The sequence below is a fragment of the Falco naumanni genome, chromosome 1, assembly GCF_017639655.2.
Source record: "Falco naumanni isolate bFalNau1 chromosome 1, bFalNau1.pat, whole genome shotgun sequence".
Lineage (NCBI taxonomy): Eukaryota > Metazoa > Chordata > Aves > Falconiformes > Falconidae > Falco > Falco naumanni.
In genome coordinates, this window is record NC_054054.1 from 27,024,789 (window position 1) to 27,043,976 (window position 19,188).

General features: G+C 42.0%; 2 protein-coding genes across 5 annotated transcripts; one reads left to right on the top strand and one right to left on the bottom strand.

Annotated features, from left to right (window-relative positions):
- Positions 1–1,887: 1,887 nt before the first annotated feature.
- On the bottom strand, positions 1,888–12,085 carry LIAS (lipoic acid synthetase). Of its 2 annotated transcripts, none has more exons than XM_040587238.1 (11): positions 11,949–12,085; positions 11,183–11,355; positions 10,404–10,497; positions 9,545–9,625; positions 9,155–9,311; positions 8,244–8,301; positions 7,075–7,203; positions 6,376–6,521; positions 4,645–4,715; positions 3,764–3,875; positions 1,888–2,821 (listed from the first exon to the last, which is right to left on the bottom strand). In XM_040587238.1, the coding sequence occupies exons 1-11, from the start codon at positions 12,030–12,032 to the stop codon at positions 2,769–2,771; spliced, it is 1,158 nt and encodes a 385-aa protein (XP_040443172.1). In that variant the 5' UTR covers positions 12,033–12,085; the 3' UTR covers positions 1,888–2,768. The 2 variants fall into 2 exon arrangements, with proteins under 2 accessions (XP_040443172.1, XP_040443180.1); XM_040587246.1 differs by lacking the exon at positions 11,949–12,085 and adding an exon at positions 11,561–11,655.
- A 541-nt stretch (positions 12,086–12,626) lies between these two features.
- Positions 12,627–17,693, top strand: RPL9 (ribosomal protein L9). 3 transcript variants are annotated; one of them, XM_040587266.1, is made up of 7 exons: positions 12,628–12,759; positions 12,842–12,957; positions 13,815–13,910; positions 14,222–14,354; positions 15,757–15,837; positions 16,293–16,411; positions 17,391–17,507. In XM_040587266.1, the coding sequence occupies exons 1-6, from the start codon at positions 12,714–12,716 to the stop codon at positions 16,397–16,399; spliced, it is 579 nt and encodes a 192-aa protein (XP_040443200.1). In that variant the 5' UTR covers positions 12,628–12,713; the 3' UTR covers positions 16,400–16,411; positions 17,391–17,507. The 3 variants fall into 3 exon arrangements, with proteins under 3 accessions (XP_040443193.1, XP_040443200.1, XP_040443209.1); XM_040587275.1 differs by lacking the exon at positions 17,391–17,507 and adding an exon at positions 17,116–17,273; XM_040587259.1 differs by lacking the exon at positions 16,293–16,411 and having other exon boundaries at positions 12,627–12,759; positions 17,391–17,693.
- The last annotated feature ends 1,495 nt before the right edge of the window (positions 17,694–19,188 follow it).

The following is a 19,188-nucleotide window of genomic DNA, read 5'->3' on the forward strand; positions in this document are numbered from 1 at the left end:
GCCTAAAGATGTGAAGTCACTGGAAGGATGCAGCAGTTCTCTAGTCAGCTGCATAACACTTAATTATGCTTCACAGTGTAGTAGATTGATGTAATGATGCTAAAAAAGACTATTCATTCTTTTAAAGTGTCTGTGTCAACTTGAAATCATGTTACCAAAGCTCATTTTGATGTTTTCCTGATTGCAAGGAAGATTAATGTTTCTTAAAATATTTTATGGCTGCTTTGTGAAACAAACTGACAGAATGAAGTGATTGACATACAAAAAAAATTCTTCACTACACATGGAACTTCATCAGAAGCAAAACTGAGATAGTCATGAAACCTGTGCTGAATTTATAACCAGGAGTTCTGTGAGAGTTTGATGCTTTAACATAATAGTTATGGAAAACCTGAATGGGCAGTAGGGATGGAAGATGGTTGTAAAAGCAAGATTTCTTAACTAGGAAAAAAACTTTAGGACTTGTCCTCAAACACACTGAAAAACAAAACGCCCCTCCAATCCATGAAGTCAGAATGTGACTGCTTTGCTTAGAAACAACGGCAAAACATGCAGTTAGAAAATAGCTTACGTGACTTCTGAAACTTGGTACCAGCTGGCAGACAGTTGTGTAAAAGCATGAGATCATCTTCCAAACCACCCAGCAGCAATTTGTAAGATAATTCTAACATGAAATAACATTGGACTGTGTTTCCAGAAGCATTATTTCTCACACTGTAAAGAAGTCATGCATAATTATGGTGCAGTGTCTTTTTGTTCCAGTTTGGTAATAGCTGTATGGCTTGGAATTCCTTTTACCTGATATCTGGTGTTGATAGGCTGAAAAAGCAGTAACTTTGCAAAAGCTATAGTAATATTCTGTTAAATCTGCTCTGCAGGCAAGTAAAAATCATTATTTATAGTATTTAAAGCCCCTAATAAAGGCTGGCAGCTGTTAAATGTGTGGGTATCCTGGAGTTAATGTTGCACCCTTCCCTGCCTGCTGCTCTGGAGGGAGTATTGGATTTCCTTACCATAGCTGATAACCTTCCACTGCTCTGGTATTCAGTGTACTTCAGCTGAAGCAAGGCATTTTTGGCTCAAAGTATGCCTGGTCTTTCCAAGACTAGTCGTCAGACTACTTCTTTTATTTAAATTTTAAAATTTATTACATTTTTTAATTTTTAAAAAAGGAAGCCTTGCCTTTCTGGTTGCCTTTATAAAGTACAGCTATTAAGGCTTCTGTTTCTCAGGTCTTCCCCTGTTTCTTACTGCTCTGGTTTCTCTTTCCCCAATTTACACTTCTGTTACATTGTTTAATTAATTAGTACATTCCTTCTAGCTTAAGGCTGTCTCAATAACACTTTAATATTGCTATACTTCATTTTGTGAAGCATCAATTGTATGTTGCCAGCTTCAGTGGTATAATCTGATTTTTGTTTGTGACAATATCAAGTTTCTTTTATATATATATATAACTTGCGAATTAGCTGTCTTTCTTCTAACATCTTACTTAGCTGGGGGTGGATGGAGGGTCCGCTCATTCATATGGACTAGTTTAGAAAAATACTATAGCCAGCCATAGGATTAGCTGCATGATGAGAGTTTGGCACCACATAGCAAATTCTTGACAGTTAAAAAGTGGTATCTAATGTCCATAGCAGACAACTGAGAATTATTAGGGAAAGATGCACTTTGAACTATCGTGACTGTAAAGAGAAAGTTACAGCTGCTAGCATACCATAAGCCATGTTTTTATTTCTGCTCGAGTTTAGTATGATAGGCAGTGGATTTCACACTTCATCCACGATTCACTTCATTTCTCTGCATTCAGATTTAACAGACAGACCAGGTCTCAAGGGGGCAGGTAACCAGACCAATCAAACACAACCAGCATGGGTTTTTAGGTGGGGTTTTTAACTTTCCTTTATTGATACGACAAAAAACACAGTACAGAATAGCAGCAGCTCTGTACACCCAATATGGAAGCACCTGTGCAACTCTGTCATATACCCAGACTAGGGGGGGAATTCTATTTATGCTGTTTCAGCAACTCTGATTTTCCGTATGATTTAAATCATATGGTATCCACAAGGTTAATTGTTTTGCCACAAAGGGCACTAGTTTTGTTCAACTTGATACCTTGTGTTTAACAAGGCTCATGCTTTTGAGACATGCAAACGCCTGAAAAGCATTAGCTGCCCCTATGGTACAGCTCATTTTCTTAAGATGCAGGTAAGAGATACCATCTCTTGAAAGAGTATTACAGACACTTTGTCTGGTGTGGTTCAAGGTAGCCCTAATCTGGTCCTTTGTCATGCACACAATCTTTCTTTAGAACTCCTCCAGTTTCCAGAGTCCCTGCAAGCTTGTGTTACATAATGGTAAGATACACCAAATAGCAATGCCTTTCCGTTTACTATTAGCATCTTCACAAGTATTAACAACAGTGGCACTGAGGGTAGCATCAAACCTGTTTACTTAAATCTGTCAGATACTATTTTTCCCCAGCTTACATTTCTTCCACCTCAGTTCCTTCACTTTTTCAAAACCAGTTCTACCTTCTGCCTTTGTGCTGAAGGCTAGAAGTACTATGTAGTTGTAGCCTTGCCAGGAGGAATGAGCTAAAATAATGGAAAGTGTTTTGGTGAGAGAGAAGTGTTCTGGAAAGATAGTAAGTTTATTCATACATCCACCATCTGGTCTTCTGCATTTCTGGAACTGGGTATAATTATGCACTGAAAAAGGATCCTTAAAACTGCCTGCTTTAAATAGGTTCACTCTCATTTTCAGATGGCTTTTGTCTTTCTTTTTTCTACTAAATTCTTCAAGAAGAATTCACCTAATTGAAAGGTAAAAAGGCACCAGAATGATTTCTAGGTATTTCAGTGAAATAAAGCACAACAATACACATTCTTATTTAATGAGAATATTCTATTCTACAATATAATTGTGCTTACCAGTATTTTATAGTAATTCAATCCTATACAACAGCACTTTCAACACATACAGCATGGATGTAAAAAAACCCCAAACCAAAACCCATAACCCAACAAACAACCCCCCAAAATCCTCATTTTCCTCATACCCAATTTTATGAAGTAGCTCTGTTTCTTTGTCCTTTCCAACAGGCAAAGGTGAATTGATCTAATTAAAAATTACTTACTATTTCATAAAATATCAGCAACTTATAGTGAAACCTGCTATAAATCTCATTTGAGCTGGCATAAAACAGTCTGAGAGGCAAGGTGCCCTAGCTGAGTCTTCTCTGTTCTCTCCATCAGAAAAAGCAGGATGCTGGGCCTACACAACAGTGCCATTAACAGCAGCTGCTACTTAATACTCTGTGCTTTGTCAGAAAAAGCACTGCTACAAGCGTGTCTAATTATTTCTAAGGCACTGTAAATAAATTCTGCATAAAGCAACGAAATTACATCACAAACAACAAAGGGTCCCATTAAACCCTGAAGCACCCAAGAGTCAGAATGTGAAGAAGCTGCTATTTGGGTACCCTTTATCCTGCTTCACACATTAACTATAGTAGAAACTAGGTTTTGCAAAAAATTAGCTTAAGCAGCACAGCAATTGTAGAAATACCATCTACTGTCATACCGATGCATTTAGATGACCTACAGAAGACAGTATAAATAATTATTAAAAAAAAGGATGACTATGTGAGGTGTCCTTGAGCTAAGGTGAGCTTTGTTGCACATTACTTCACCATTTTAACTTTATATAATAAAACATTCCGTGCTAGAGAATCTAATGCTTTTCAGTAATTTACCTGCTTTATAGGAGGAGCGCACTAAAGGCCCACTGGCAGTGTAATGGAATCCAAGATCATTTCCTACTTTTTCCCAGTACTTAAATTTTTCAGGAGTTATGTACTCCTCAACCTGAGTGAAAAAAATGTGCTTTGATTAGGTATTAATGCAAAGGAAATGGCTATAGCTAGTATGTAGTGAAATAGAACAGTTCTATCGTGAGTTCAAAATTTTACACTCCAGAACTTTCAGCAGTCTCTCTGCCTCCTACCAAAAGAATGCATTTTATTTGCTTTTCATATTCAGCTGAAAAGTTTAGAATTTAGGTTCTAGTTGTTCCTTCATAATTTTATTCATTCTATTTTTGAACGGTCCTTTTGAGCAAACTTTTTTTTGGTCCAAGTTAGTGGAAAAAAAACCCCAAAATAGTCCTACAGCTCTCTTCACTAACAGTTATTTCAATGAAACACAGTAACAGAACAGAGACTCAAGCTCTGGACAGATCACAAAAGGAGAAAAATGGTAATTTCCCCAGCTGAAGTGGCACCATTAAGGGAGAGCCTATGAGATAGTGAAGGAGAGCTGGCTTGAGCCATTATGTTTGAGACATACACTGAAACTCTTGTTTTCCCAAATCGTGCCTCAGCTCCAGCTGTCTCTGAAGCCAATAGCAGAAAGTAGCATGGGAAGTCTGCAGATGATGGAAGGGATTAGATGGCTGAGGGATTTTTTAGTGAAGAGTCTATAACAGATGAAGATAAGGCTAAACAAGGAAGGAAATTTTCCCCCCCAAATCCACAATTAAGGTAAGGATACATACCAAGCCTCAATTTAGAAAGAGGAAACTTGACTGTGCAAGGTACAGACCATAAATCTACCTGTAAATTAAAGGCATTTTTACCTTTAGGTGACGTTTTGTTGGTTGCATGTACTGTCCTAGCGTCAAACAGTCTACATCTGCTTCCCGCAATACTGTAAAAACAAAATTCCCTGTTAGGGACAGAAATTAGGAAACACCCCCCTTCCAAGTCTGAACAAAGGTCGTTCCACAGCACCCTGCAGGGCTAACATTCTGCTCTGCAGCAAAGGGAACCTCCAGCCTCCACAAGCAGTAGCCACACACCTCATTCTGGGCTCCACGCTGCTGCAAGACCTGAGCTACCTAGTTTAAAGCTAGAGAGAATACCGTTGCACTGCACTCACTGCAGCCGTGTGTCTCACTGCAGAGATCACATGCTCTTGCCTTTTTTATCTTACTGCTTTTCATTGTTACCTTCAGGTCAGAGCCTTCATTAGAAAAAAAGAAATGGATGCGTGCACATACACCGGGCACTTGTCCACTGTTTCAAAAGACTTCGTGCCTAAAAGATGTGGACAGTTCTAAAGAGCTATAAATGAGGGGAAATTGCCAAAATCTTTTGCCAGTGTTACACACTTAGGATGTATGTTAAGTTTTGACGCCTGCAGAACCTCATAAACTAAAATTTGAGTATATACTAGGATCAATACACAGCAAATGAGGTCAGGTAGTCTACTTACAGATGGAAACCGAGGCACTGGATAGTCAGCTAGCCTGAAGAATTATGTTCACTACGGCTAGTGGGGTATTCCGAACAAAGGGATAGCTGAGGAATCAGGTTTAGCATGAACATGTCCATATATTTTCTGGCTACTTGGGCTGGTTGCCCCACATCAAATAGGAAGTAAAGACAGTATTTTGCCTACAGCATTGCACTCCCTGTTGCCTTGGGATCTCTGTTTAGATCGATACGGTTCTGTGGAGAAACTGTTTCAGTATCAGCACCTTTAGGTGTTCTTTAACTGGTACCCAGAAGATGGAAGGAGACCAAAATTACAGTAACAGAATTAATGCAGTGGGTAACAGTTTGCCTCCAAATACATCCATGAAAGTGGCCTGAAAACGAACAGCAGCAAAACTGGAATTTCATGTTCTTGTGGCTAGGAAATGTTAGGCAAGGACAGGAAAATCAGGAACCATCATTTTATGGTCCAGATTGTGGGAGAGCTGCAGAAAAGATATCACTGCATTCTAAATATGGCTTGTTGTACACAAAGTACCACGTAGACATTCTTTCAGGGTAGGGGACAAATGCCATAGGATTTATAAACTACTTCTTACAAGTGCACTGCATTCACTTACCACTGTGAAATCTCCTCTTAAAAATACATATACATGGAAACAATACGCTACAGCTCCAAGTATAACAATTTTTTTTTTTAATCTAAGCAAACTGAAATAAATTATTTTAAAAAATCAGGTATGCTGTTTTTAAGAAGGAATGCACAATAAGGCAACTATGTCGCAAGCCCATTATTTAAGTATTGCAAAGAAAAAAGAGTATAGTCACACAAAAAATAATTGTATTTTCCATTGAAACTATCATGAGCTCGCTTTACCTGTCAAATTGAATCTGAAAGCCATGTGAAGGCAAAATATTTCAGAAGTTGAATCTTTTTTAATCAAATTTTTTCTTCCCCCAATAAAGCTGAGAAAACATTTCCTGTACCAGCAAATTGATTTGCGTGTAGAGGCAAAGATGCCGACTACTGTTTTCCAACACAATCAAACTCATACCTGTGAATATTGGCATCTATTCCAACGCGAACTTACATTTCATTGTGGAATACACTTGTTCGTCCGTCTCGCCTAGCCCCAGCATAATGGAGGTTTTAGAGATGACGCGGGGCTGGACCTCTTTAGCGTGCTTCAGCACACGTACGGACTGCTCGAAGCTGGCCCGGGGGTCACGCACCTTCCTTTTGTGTGTTCAGCACCAGGGGAGAAAACGGACGAAAGGGCGTACAGAATGTCAGAGGTGCCAAGAAAGGTGTGCTCTGCTAGTTTCTACAAAGCGAAAATGGCGACTCAGAGGTCCCAGCCGCGCAGTCTGACGCCAGCTGACACCCTCCCCGAGGTGTCACAAGCGACGAGCCGCGCCCCGGTTTAAGTACCGAGGCCGGCCCCGGCCCCGTGGCGCTGACCGCGGCCGCCCGCGGCGGGGCGAGGCTTCGGGTGCCGGCGGCCCCGGCCCCGCGCAGCGGCCCCGGCAGGCGACACCGGCCCCGGCAGGCGACACCGCCCGAGGGCCGCCCCGAGGGCCGGGGCGCGGCGCGGCGCGGGCGCCCTCTGCCGGCGGGCGGCGGGCAGGGCGCGGCAGCACGCGAGGCAGGCTGGGAGCGGGCCCCGCGCCATTGCGGCCTGCGGCCCGCCCCGCCGCCGGTCTGAACGGATCCCGCCGCCCCCCTCGCACAAAGGCCTCTGACGACACCCCTGTCCGGTTCGTGCTTTCTGCCCACTGCCGTCGCCTACCTCTGTAACTCTGGCACCGTCTCCACGTTGTGGGCGAACACATCCAGTCCCGACAGTGCCACTTTCTCCACCGCTTTGAGGTCCCCTCGAAAATCGGGAGTTAGGCATTCCACCAGGATTTTTGAATTCCTGAAAAGAAGAGACAGAGTGAAGGTGCCTGTGGGGTCGGTGTCACTGTTGCCAAAAAACTCAATAGAGCAAAAAATGAAACATAACAACACTGCGACAAGCAAAGCCAAGTTCATTCGGGACACATCTCCAAAACAACTGATTTCTGCAAATACGTGTATGACAATGCAAACAAAACATGTGTAACTCCTGATTTTACTAACGTAAGCTGAAATAGAATGAAAGCCAAATAATACAAAAGCAACTAGAACAGTCTCACTGTTCATACACGATTTTTCATGTGTCTTTGTTGCAGATTAACTAACACAAGTTTAGTACCACAGCTCCAAAATACAGAAGAGCTATAATCCTACCTACTAGGATAAGAATACTCTGCATTATTGCCCTGGTACCTAATCTTGGTGTCCAGGAGCCAGATTTCAGCTCAGAAAGGCAGGTGGGACACACCACAGGAATCTTTCAAGTCCCAGGATACGCTGGATAAAGACTTAAATGAGGTTACACCAATTAAATCTGCCGGCAGACAAGTACGCTATCAAACCGCGTGCAGGGCACCGATGCAGAGTGAAGGCGGCACAACTAGGGAAAGTGGGAAGGTACAATCACAGAAACAGCCGTTGTGGGAAAAGGCAAAGCAGTCTGATCACTGCTGAAAGGGAAACCCGCCTTCTTCTGTCATGTGGCAACACTGCTATCTTAATCCACTGTGTTGAATTCATTCTTGAATCCCAAGAATGAACATACCTCAAAAGTAAGTACTAATTTCCTGGTAAACCAGCTGCCTGTTCAAAGAAATAATCCAGTGCTTAGCTTTAAATAAGCCTGGGCTGAATGGGAAATGCATCCTAATTCAAAATACTTTGGGGCCATTATATATGAGAAAGATGAAAAACAGGGAAAAAAAGGGGACCCAGATAGGCTAAAGGCAGACTTTTATATCTGCACAGCCCCTGGAATAATCCAGCTAAAGGTAGTTTTGACCTATATGTAGTACCACATTCTAAAGTTTTAACAGTAACAGTAATGCATTAATGATATACCTTTCTTTCAGATGAGAGACTGTCTTTGCAAAGTGTTCTGCTCCACCATCAGGCATATCTAGAAGCATTTCAATTATTCAGTTAACCTTTCTGTTCAAGAAATGTATTTAATTATTAGCAAAGCCACAAAAACCTTACAGATTCAAATTTAAATGCAAAATAATAAAGCTTGAAACCACATTCTTATCTTACTGCTTATGGTAGAACAGATACTCTACCACACCTTGCTCTGCACAAAGTCTAACTGTGATTGTCTAGGGCAGATTTCAAATGTTTACTCCAGATTTACCTGTCTCTAGGTTCACTGTCAGGCTGAGCACAGAATGGCTTTATCTATTTATGGGTTTGGTCTGAGAAACTGTTCTACAAAACCTAAATATATATTATTGCTCTTTTAATTGTAAGCCACTTCAAAGCTACTGGACTTTCCATCGTACTCAACAGCCTTTACAATGGTTTTCCCCACCTATGTGGCGTCATCACAAAGGAACTACTACAACCTTAGAAAAAGGTAACTTTCAGTTTTTTTATATATAATATATTTCAGGTTGAGTTTTTGGAAGTGCTGTAATGATATTGTATATGAATGTTTGTGGGGTTTGGTGTTGGTGGGTTTTTTTGCTAATCAAGTAGCAGAACATGGTGTATATGTATGTATTTTGCAACAAATGATTTAGAAAATATTTAGAATGTAATATTCTTGATGTTTAATAACAGTGTAACTGCTGTTAGATTTTACCAGACATAGAGAAATACTAAGAATATGTAAAAGGTTTCAGCACCGTCAACTCCTTTAAAATAGTAATCCTCAGCAATTGTGCTGAGTGATAAATGTTCATCGAGGTCTGCGTTTACCCCATATAAAGAATATGAGAGCTTAGACTGGAAGAGATGAGAGACAACATACTAACCATCTCTGTCCACAGACGTCAATACAACATAATCCAAGCCCCACTCGGCTATAGCTTTTGCTGTGTTGTAAGGCTCCTCGGGATCCAGCGGAGGTGGACTTTTTGCGGTCTTTACTGAACAAAATCTGCAACCTCTAGTGCATGTGTCACCCATCAGCTGAAATAAGAAAGACATTCCTACCTTTACATTGTACGCATCACTACTGCTCAGCTGAGAAGCAGCTGCATAAGCTGGATCAGATAAATCCCAATACTAAGCAAAAAAAACTAGGACAGTGCTTTAGTCCACATTTCTTGTAATAAACTCATTCTACTGCAGTAGGGATCCTACAATACACTACAAACAGCTCAAACATTAACAGAATACTTAAGAAATGGTTAATAGCTTACCATAATAGTAGCTGTAGCTGTAGCATATTCACCACCTCCCCAGCATTCTCCGATGTTGGGACAACGTGCTTCTTCACATACCTAAAGGTAAAAGATAATAATATACCTGTCTTTTTTCCCTATTATTATGGAAAATTATTATTATATTATTGATCCACTTCAACAGAGGCCTACAAACAAAACATAACTCCTTCCGTGATAAATGAGATTCATAGAGTTGCATGTTGTTCTATAAAAAGTCAGTAGAATAGATAGGAAGAGAATTGTTTCCTAACATCCATTACCATTCTCTTCCTCTACCTCAGAACTCCAAAAACTCCTCAACCATGTAATTGCCTTATTAATTAGCACAGAATGTCACTAACATTTTAAATTTAAAATTTCATAAAATGTTTGCAAAGTCTATGATGCATTAAAGCATGATTTTACCCTGGAGGGGGGGAGAAGGAAAAAAGCTCTCCATGCATACCTATCACTTCTTATCATCTGGAAGGTATATTTAATGAAATACATATATTTCTAGAATTTCTTTTCATGCAAAACATGAACATAACTCTGAAATTGTGTACGTTTCCATTAAAAAGTAACACATTGCATCTTCTGATCTCTTTGGTGATGCAAGTACTAAACCCTAGTATTTAAAATCACAGCAGGAAAACCATTAAATACTCCATTGAATTTGTACTCATTCTTTATTGGTGAAACTCATTTCTGGCAAAAAGGATCAGCATTGGGCTTGGTTTCAGTCTGGAAGATCACACAAGACATTCTTTCTACCTGTCCTCCACAAAGAACTGATTTTGTATCTGTAAAAAAAAGCCTTATTTCTACAGGAAAACTTGGTTGACACTAGACTTACCGTATGAAGATTTAAACTTCTCAAAGTATTCTTTAGTTTATTGTAGTTCTTTCCCATGGGAATCTTTGTTTTCAGCCATGGAGGAAGTCGCAGCCTGAATGACATCAAGCAAACATAAAGATTAATACATTATTTACATGGCAAGCTTCCATTAATTTCATAGATCCACTTTAATTTGTTACAGATCCCAACTAGGAAAGGTTCCTTGAAAACTGACACAACTCAGCATCCAATATTAACCTCTTTCATGGCTGTAATAGGCTTCTCTCTTCCAGGTTTACAGCATTAAAGAGTAGGAAGTTCACTGTCATTGGAGGGTTTTAAACTGTTAACTGTACCAGTGGGATTTAATAGTGCCACACTGGAGATTGCAAGAGTTAATGACAGCATATGTTACACAGCTATCGTAAAGTCTGATCAAATTTATAACTGGGCATATGGGAGGGTTTAAGCATTTTTAAAATTTAGTCTCATTTTTTGTTTTAATCTATCAATAATATTTTCTCAACACCGAAGTAGGATATGCTCCCCTAACGATGCATATTTGTAATTCAGTGTAGGCCATGGGCACAGGCATTCAAGTAAGAAAAGGCCACCATGCCTTCGTGTTTTGTTGCACATTTTAAGTTAATAAAGTGTTTGTTCTTTCTTGAAAAACTATGACATTTGCAAGCCAGTAAGACAGAATTTACAAAAAATACACTGTATATGTTTTGTAGTTAATACTAAAAGTGCGACAGTGCATGGAAGCAACTACAGTTGTTTAAAATCACAATTACCTTTCTCCTTTCTGACGCTTTAAATTGCCTTTATACTCGGCCCACGTGCTCCTGTCTGATAAATCTCCAGTTACAAAGTCTTCTAAGTCTGGTCCGTTTTGCAGAAACTCTTTTTTTTCCTCTGGCAAAGAACCTGAGGTCCCGTACCGGCTACACACATGGCTCCCAGCCACCTAAAGGAAGCAACACTGTCATTTATCGAATTTTAAATGTACTAGCACGATATACTACATAACTACATGTCCCTTCGGTGGTTAGTGTATACTTTACGTAAGCATTTTCCCGATCGCCCTTACGTTAAACACGGAATTGCCTTTCGCCCCCGGTCCTGTCCGACAGACGCCAGGCAGGGTCTGCGCCAGAGCAGCGCAGCATCACCTCACGGCTGTGGGCTCCGGACAGTGACAGCACCGCGCCGGGTAACGGCGGTTTCCGTGCGGCGGGCGGAGCGCGGCCGCGCGCTGCCAATGCGGTACCCCAGGGCCGCGCTCCGGCGGACGGGCAGACGGGCCGGGCCCGCCGAACCGGGGCGCCGCCGTGCCCGGGCGCGTTGCGGGGCCGGGGCTCCCGGCGCCGCCGCCCCCCGGTTCGGCAGCGAGCTCGGGTAACGGCACCGCCGCCTGCCCCACGGTGCGCCCCGTCCCCTCACCGGGGTCCCGCCCGAGGTCTCCCGTCTGCCGGGCCGCAACGCCCACCCACGGACGCTGGGCGGCCCGCCCGCCGGCACCCCCCTGCGGCGCACGGCCCTGCCGCGGCGCTGACTCACCCGTCCCTGGTGCCCCAGCAGCAACCGGCGGGCTGCCGTGGCGGCGGCGGCCCCGCAGCGGCGGCCCCGCGGCAGCAGCGACATGGCGACGCCCGCGGAGCAGCAGGACCGGCGCTCCCCGCCGGCCCGATCGATCGATGGATCGATCGTCTCAGCGCTCGGCCCCCCCGCCTGCCCGCTGCAGTCAGCTCGCGCGCATCGGGCTTCGGCTACTCTTGCCTCACGGACGGCTACCTCGGCGTGATGACGTTCAGGGCCGGGAGCGGCTACAAGTACGTGATGACGTCAGACGCTAGCTCTTTCCGCTCTGCCTGCTGCCAGGTGAGGCGCGGGCTGGCGGCGGCATCCGGGACCATCGGGCGCGGGCGGCCCCCCCAGCACCCCGCCGGAGCGCGAGCAGCCTCCCGGGGCTGTGCCGGGCCCAGCCGCCGCGGCCTGGCCTGAGCCCTGCGGGAGGGAAGCCCCGAGGTGGCGCCTTCCCCCGCCCCCTCCCCGGCGGGCCTAGGCCCGGACTGGGCCCCGCTGCGGAGCTGAGCGCTGAGGCCGCCGCTTCTCGCCGCTCCGGTGGGGCCCGGGCGGGACGTGTCGGTGTGGGAAGCGGAGCCCGGCGCCGGGCCGGTTCGGCGGCGGCAGAGCGGGTGGGGGCAGCGGGCAGGCGCTCGGTAGTTGCGCGTTGCAGGGTGCGTGCGGGGGAGGAGCGGGAAGGGCGCAGGGAAGGGGCCTCGCCTCGGGGCTCTGCAGCTTCTGTCTGTTGTCCTTCGCAGAATGAAGACGATTCTCAGCAACCAGACCGTTGACATCCCTGAGCAAGGTATGTCTGCGTGTGCTTTCGAAAGGCGTTTTGTGGTGCCGAACCCGCAGCCGGTTGACATGTGTCTGCCTTTGATTTCCAGTCAGCGTTTCACTGAAGGGCCGGACCGTCATTGTGAAGGGCCCCAGAGGAACCTTGCGACGGGATTTTAACCACATCAATGTGGAGTTGTCACTCCTGGGAAAGAAACACAAGAAGGTACGTGTTGCAGACATCTTTCGTTGCCGAGAGGGAGGGTGTCTGTACAACTAGCTTAAAAACTTCTTGGTAGTGTAGGAGATTGAACCAAAATGTTTAGTTGTAGATACGTTATTTAATTTTTTGCTTATTTCTATGTTTTCTGAAAGTGGCTGGTCTCATGGAACTGTGGGACCTACTCGGGCAATGTGGAAGTCTTGCAGTTGGAGTGAATTTGTTGATTGATTTCATTTGCTGTTAACAGCCAGTTACTGGGAAAGGGATTGATCGTTATATGCTGTCTTATGTAAGCTGACTAGTTTTAACTAGATAAAGTTGAAGCTGTACGTTTGACTTTCAGAATTGGCAACTTACATAAGTAGAGCAGATATTTTCTAAATAAACGAATAATAATTTTGTGCAGTCTTAAGAACTACAAAAAAAAGGGAAGAGTGGCTGATTTCAGCTACATCTTTGCAAGTATGTAGTGTGTCATTAAAACACTGGACCCACACATGGTGTTCCATTTAACAGCTGATAAATTTTACATAGGAGACCAACATTGGAACAATGTTTAGCATTTGATAATTCGTCCTTCAGCTTGAGATGTCGGACAATCTGTCCCAGCTTCTTGTAAGAGTTGTTAGTAATGAGACAGGGAAGAAAAATGTTACATTTTGGGGGTTAGGACTTAAAAGACTTGAGCTAGGTGGGCCTTCAGTGGTCTGTCAAAGGAACAATACTTCTGTGCTTTTGGTAGGTGGGCTTTTAAGTAGTTTATCTGAACTTTTTGCTCTTAGCTTGTCACAGAAATGTTTCATTTTTAGTTTTGAAGTGTAGCTGAAAGCTTTGTTAATTATTTTGTTTTTTTAACACAGCTACGGGTTGACAAGTGGTGGGGTAACAGAAAGGAGCTGGCAACAGTTCGCACAATTTGTAGCCATGTACAGAACATGATAAAGGGTGTCACACTGGTAAGTGTAGTCTCAAACATAGTTAACTCATGTAATTTCTGTTACTCACAATAGTCTTTCACTTAAGTGAGAGCTTTTCTAAGCATTTAAGATGTAGCTCTCTCTTTCTTTACTTTTTTTCTTGCACTCTCTGTCAGACAAGTTCTGTGAGTGGAAGAAAGCATGAATGTCCCTTGAGCTCAATGTCTTGCCCTTCTTAAGAAACTGTTTTCAGTATATCTTGCATTTAGATTTGTCCAGTAAGCTTAATGCATCTGTTTACCTTTTGGACATATTCTGCTTTCAGTATCTGATGATGTCTTTTATCGCAGGGCTTTCGTTACAAGATGAGGTCAGTGTACGCTCACTTCCCAATCAATGTAGTTATACAGGATAATGGCTCACTTGTGGAAATCCGAAACTTCTTGGGAGAGAAATACATTCGCAGAGTGCGTATGAGGCCAGGTGAGCCCATCTGGATATGTACTTCACTGTTTCTAAAGTATTGTCTTTAGGTACTGCCATTGGTAACAGGAGATGGTGAAGGATTTATTGCTGGAGCAGCGTTTGACCATCTCGATTTATGTAATATTATGATGTCTTTGCCATTATCTAGATTTATTAAAAACAATGTGTTTGTGATTAATTTTTTAGTAATGAGAGCTAGCTAATAGCTAATAACTAGTTTAGAGCTAGTTATTGTAATACAAGTTACAAGGAACTCGTGAGATCTCAACAGCATTTATAGTTGATAAACTGCAGGTTCTTAATTTTAGACTTGTCTTTCAGTTTTAAACATTGTACATGAATAGTTTCACCACATCACAGTTTTGTTCTTTGAAGTGTGGTTGAATTTCCTGATTGTCTAGGAGCATGTATGATAAAACTTCAAAGTTATCATCTTCCCTGTTGGTTTTATTTCTGGCATGCTTGGATTTTTAGCAAAATGTCTTAACAGGCTAGGCATTTGATGGAGCTTCTTAAGCTTCCAAAAGGAGGAGACAAAACATGTCATAAACACAGTTTCCTTAAGACTGGGGAAAAGTTTCCATATCCATTTTTTTTGATAGTTCCATTTCTGGTGGAGGTATGGGTAAGGATATTTAATGTGACAATGGTGTTTTGGGGTGGCTTTAGATGAAAGCATTAGATTTGTGCAGAAACACTGGTAGATATAGTGTGAAGTTACTTACAGTGGCTTTGACTTTGATTTACTGTGGGATATTAAGGTGGGTTTGATTATTGTATTTGATTTTTTTAAGTTGGCATTTACTTCAAAGATGGTGAAGTGCTGGCTTAAAAGCTAACAGCTACTGACTAAATAGTTCAAACTGTAGAGACTTACTTGTGTTACTATCCTTGCAAATGAAAATTTCCTGTTAGACTCTCGAGTGTCCTAGTGTTTACTCCTTGTGAGTATTTGCAGTGTTGCTAGTATAAACATAGTGCTTGACTTGTCAGGGGGCAGGGTTTTTTTTAATGACTGTTGATTGTGATGACTCCAGTGTTTTCATGAATGTATGAATATGGAAAATGGCACCACCTAGCTGATGAAGCCATGCTGGAAAATTCTCTGGCTGGTACACAGTTTTGGTGATGAATGTTGTAGTGTAGTAGTGTTTAAGTAGGAATATCGCTTAGTTGCTTTCAATCCAGAGCATGACTTGCACTAATCTTTGAGTTCTGAAAGTGTGAGGGAGAACAATCCTAGAAGGGATTTATGGGAATCGGTAAACAAAGTCATAGAAGCTAATTACTGCTTAGAATACTGATTTCTAGATCTGTAGACTGGGACAGGACATGAATATTGTTTGTTTAGTATGCTTAACGTCTTCACAATGTAGTTTGTGTATTTTCCTTTTTGTAGGTGTTTCCTGTGCAGTATCTCAAGCCCAGAAGGATGAGCTGATCCTTGAAGGGAATGACATTGAATTGGTCTCCAATTCAGGTTTGTGAAAATACACGTGTGGGAAGATACAATGATATGGCCACTTTCATCTGAAGATGTCAACTTAGCAAGCTGTCTTTTTCTGAAACCCTGAGGCAAATGGCAGCTCAGGATTTTTTTTTTTTTTCCTTCTAGTCAGATTAATTGCCTTTCATTGTTGTTCATGCTTTTTCTAAACTTAGATGTTTTTACAAATCCACTGAACTTTTTTTTAAGTCAGTATCAATGGCCTTTTTGGCACTAAACTTGAGCTTTTCAGTTGTACAAGCATGGAGTAATAAACTGTTACTGCCCTGAGTTGCCAATCTGTTTTCATTAGATCTGACAGGATTTCAGATTGGCAATTCCTTTCTCCAAATGAAAGTTTTATATTGGTTGAAATATAAACAGAGTAAACAAAGGCTGAGAGTTGGCTTGGACTTCTTGCTTTGCTAATGATGTTGCTTTGACTGCAGCTGCCTTGATTCAGCAAGCCACTACAGTCAAGAACAAGGATATCAGGAAATTCTTGGATGGTATCTATGTCTCTGAGAAAGGAACAGTACAGCAGGCAGATGAGTAGGACTCTTAATAGGTTGGTATCGTCTTAATGCAGATTGTTTGTCTTCAGTGTAGAGGTGGTTACCTGATGTGGGGACTTGACAAGATTTATTTACTTAACAAGCAGGTTCCCAACAGGGATGCTGTTGTGCTTGTAAATGGCATCGTAAAACTTAAATTTTGCTAGGTGTTTTGACAGCAACTTTCCATCTCTCACCAGCTTGGTATTATGCTACTGTATGGAAAAATACCTCACTTGGAAGTGTTATATTCTACACTGTGAATGCTAGTTATGATAGTGGCTCAGAATGTTAAACCAGCTGACCTGGCATGACAGACCAGTTTACAGCTGTTAACAGAGAAGATTTTCTTAAAGTTCCTCTGGGCTGGACATTGACTTCACTAAAAAAAGTGTTCAGTGCATAATTTATATATAAACATCTTCTGTGTAATTTGTGTGTAAATGCTTGTAAACAGGACAACTATTCACATTGTGTATGCACATTCGTTACTGAAGTTGAGTACAAGGATTTGGGGATAATTTAAGAATTTTAACTGCTAAGGGAGTGTGATGCATTTCAATCATGTATGGTTGCATACATGGTACAGAACACTTGTGCAGCGTGAGACAGGCTGACTTGCAAATAAAGTAAGTGTTGTGTGCCTTCTGAACCTAAGCTTGAGACAGAGAATGCAGATGAGAAGGGAGTTTCATAAACTACTTTTTTAAATCACCAGCCAGGTACCAGACACTTGCAGGCTACTGAAAAAAAATTGGTGCTGTTCTGAGTTCCTTGAGAGATGAAACAGTTTGTTACCTGCTTGTTAAACAGTCATGAGTTGTTCTGTTTAGGCATCTTTAATCTTGTCTGAATAAAATTAAATTCTTTGAGTTATTAATGTCTGTCTTGAATTAAAACTATCAGATAAAGTAACTTGTCACATGTCTGTAATTCAATTTCACATTTGCAGTGTTAAAACCTTTCTAAAAGCTCTTAACTTTTTATTTACAGTTGTCTGGATCCTGAAACAAACCACCATGAGACATTATACCCGCAGGTGCCAGCTTGAAGAATCTGATACAAAACACAAACAACTTGAGAGGTTAATAAAAGGAAAAATATTTCATATCTTGGCCTTTTGGGTTTTTTTTAAGAACTAAATGGTGATTGTGTGGACCTGTTGAAGATCTTTGCCTTTTGGAGAAGCAGATTGTCACAGGGTAATGCAAGTTAATGTTAGCACTGTGTACACGTTGGTTTACCGGTCTCCTGAGAACATTCAGACTGAATGAAGTCTGTGATTTGGAAACCTCATGGTGGTAGAACGTGGTCCCATTGTGTAAAGCCATGAAGTGGTGGTTTAAAATTGTAGCCTTAAGTAGCAAAAGCATTATTCTTGGGGAAAGGACACTAGTGTTCTTTCACATCATTGCAGAACCTCAAATTGCAAAAGCTGATTTCCATGTAGTTTCTGGAGGGGAATTCAAACTTGTGAAGACTTAATCTGAAATAGATAAATAACAAAACTGCAATCAGTAGAACCAGATTGATATGACCATTTAAAGTAAATACAGGGATAGAATAAGTAGTCTGACAATATGATGCTTTAGCTATATTTCTCAACTAAGAAGTTTGAAGACTTGACCTCAGAGTTCAGATGGAGCTTATTGCTGAGTTCCACCAACAGTGGTTTGTGTCCTCTGGGGATATAGCTCTGTTTTTTTTTCTTGGTTGCTATGCTAATCTTGCCATGTAGCAATATGTATTTGGGCTGTTGTGCTATGGGAGAATCCACATTGGCACTTCTTAAATTCAGTTTTGAAAAAAGATTCACAGAAAATACCAGGATAGCTTATAAACAGACTTAGCAATCAGTGGGTAAGCTTAATATTGAGGAAAGCATCTATGTGTGACAAAGAAATGCAGAACGTTGCTCAGAGCACCTGCTTTGTAATTCTATACAGTTCAATGGGTTTCTATAGAGTTTCTGCGCCTCGGAAAGTAGTACTGTGTGGACGTGGAAATTTTACATGGCCAGCTTAACATTTTGAAGATTGGTTCTTGAGCGGTTCAAGCTATGTAGCTAGAGGAGTCTTCCAGAATTCTCTGTGCTCCCCCAGTGCACATGGGATTCAAGAGGAGTTTCCCTATAGTACGCTTCAGGTTGATTCCATGGTTGCGGTGAGTGATTACTAGTCGGCGCCTTTGGGTGATGGAAGGATGTACGCACCACCTAATACCTGTGCTGTTGGCTGTGCTTGCAGAACATTTTTTAGCGTAAAATGGGCCAGTCCCTCATTGTTTTACTAGTAGTTACCTTTCAAATTAATGAACCTTCTGTGATGTTGACCAATGCTTGAAATATAATTGAGAAGCAGTCTCATGTTTATGAACTGAGACTTCAGGTTGGGTCAAGTACTGGGAGTCTGGGGTTCAGTCAGTTGTGCATATCCTCTTGAGCAGCACTTCCACAAAGTTTCCAGTAGCCTGTAAGTGGCCATGACGCTTTCATAATTTACATTATTGTTGACTTTATCATAATGTATTATCGTAGACCTTGTGTATGATGCTATCTTGTGTCCAGATGCGGTTGGAAAAGCCAATGTGTTTATATGCCTTGTCTCTTCAGAGGTGCTGGGCTACAGACAAAGTGCGTCTATCTGGTTTGGGGACCTTAAGACTGAGGTAACTAGCTTCTAGTGGAAACAGGTTGGGGGGTTCACTGTGTCTTGAAAATGGTACTAGCCACTGGAAAAGAAGGTTGCAAAGTGAAGGAAGGCAGCAGGTGTTTAACTGATGGCTCTTTTTG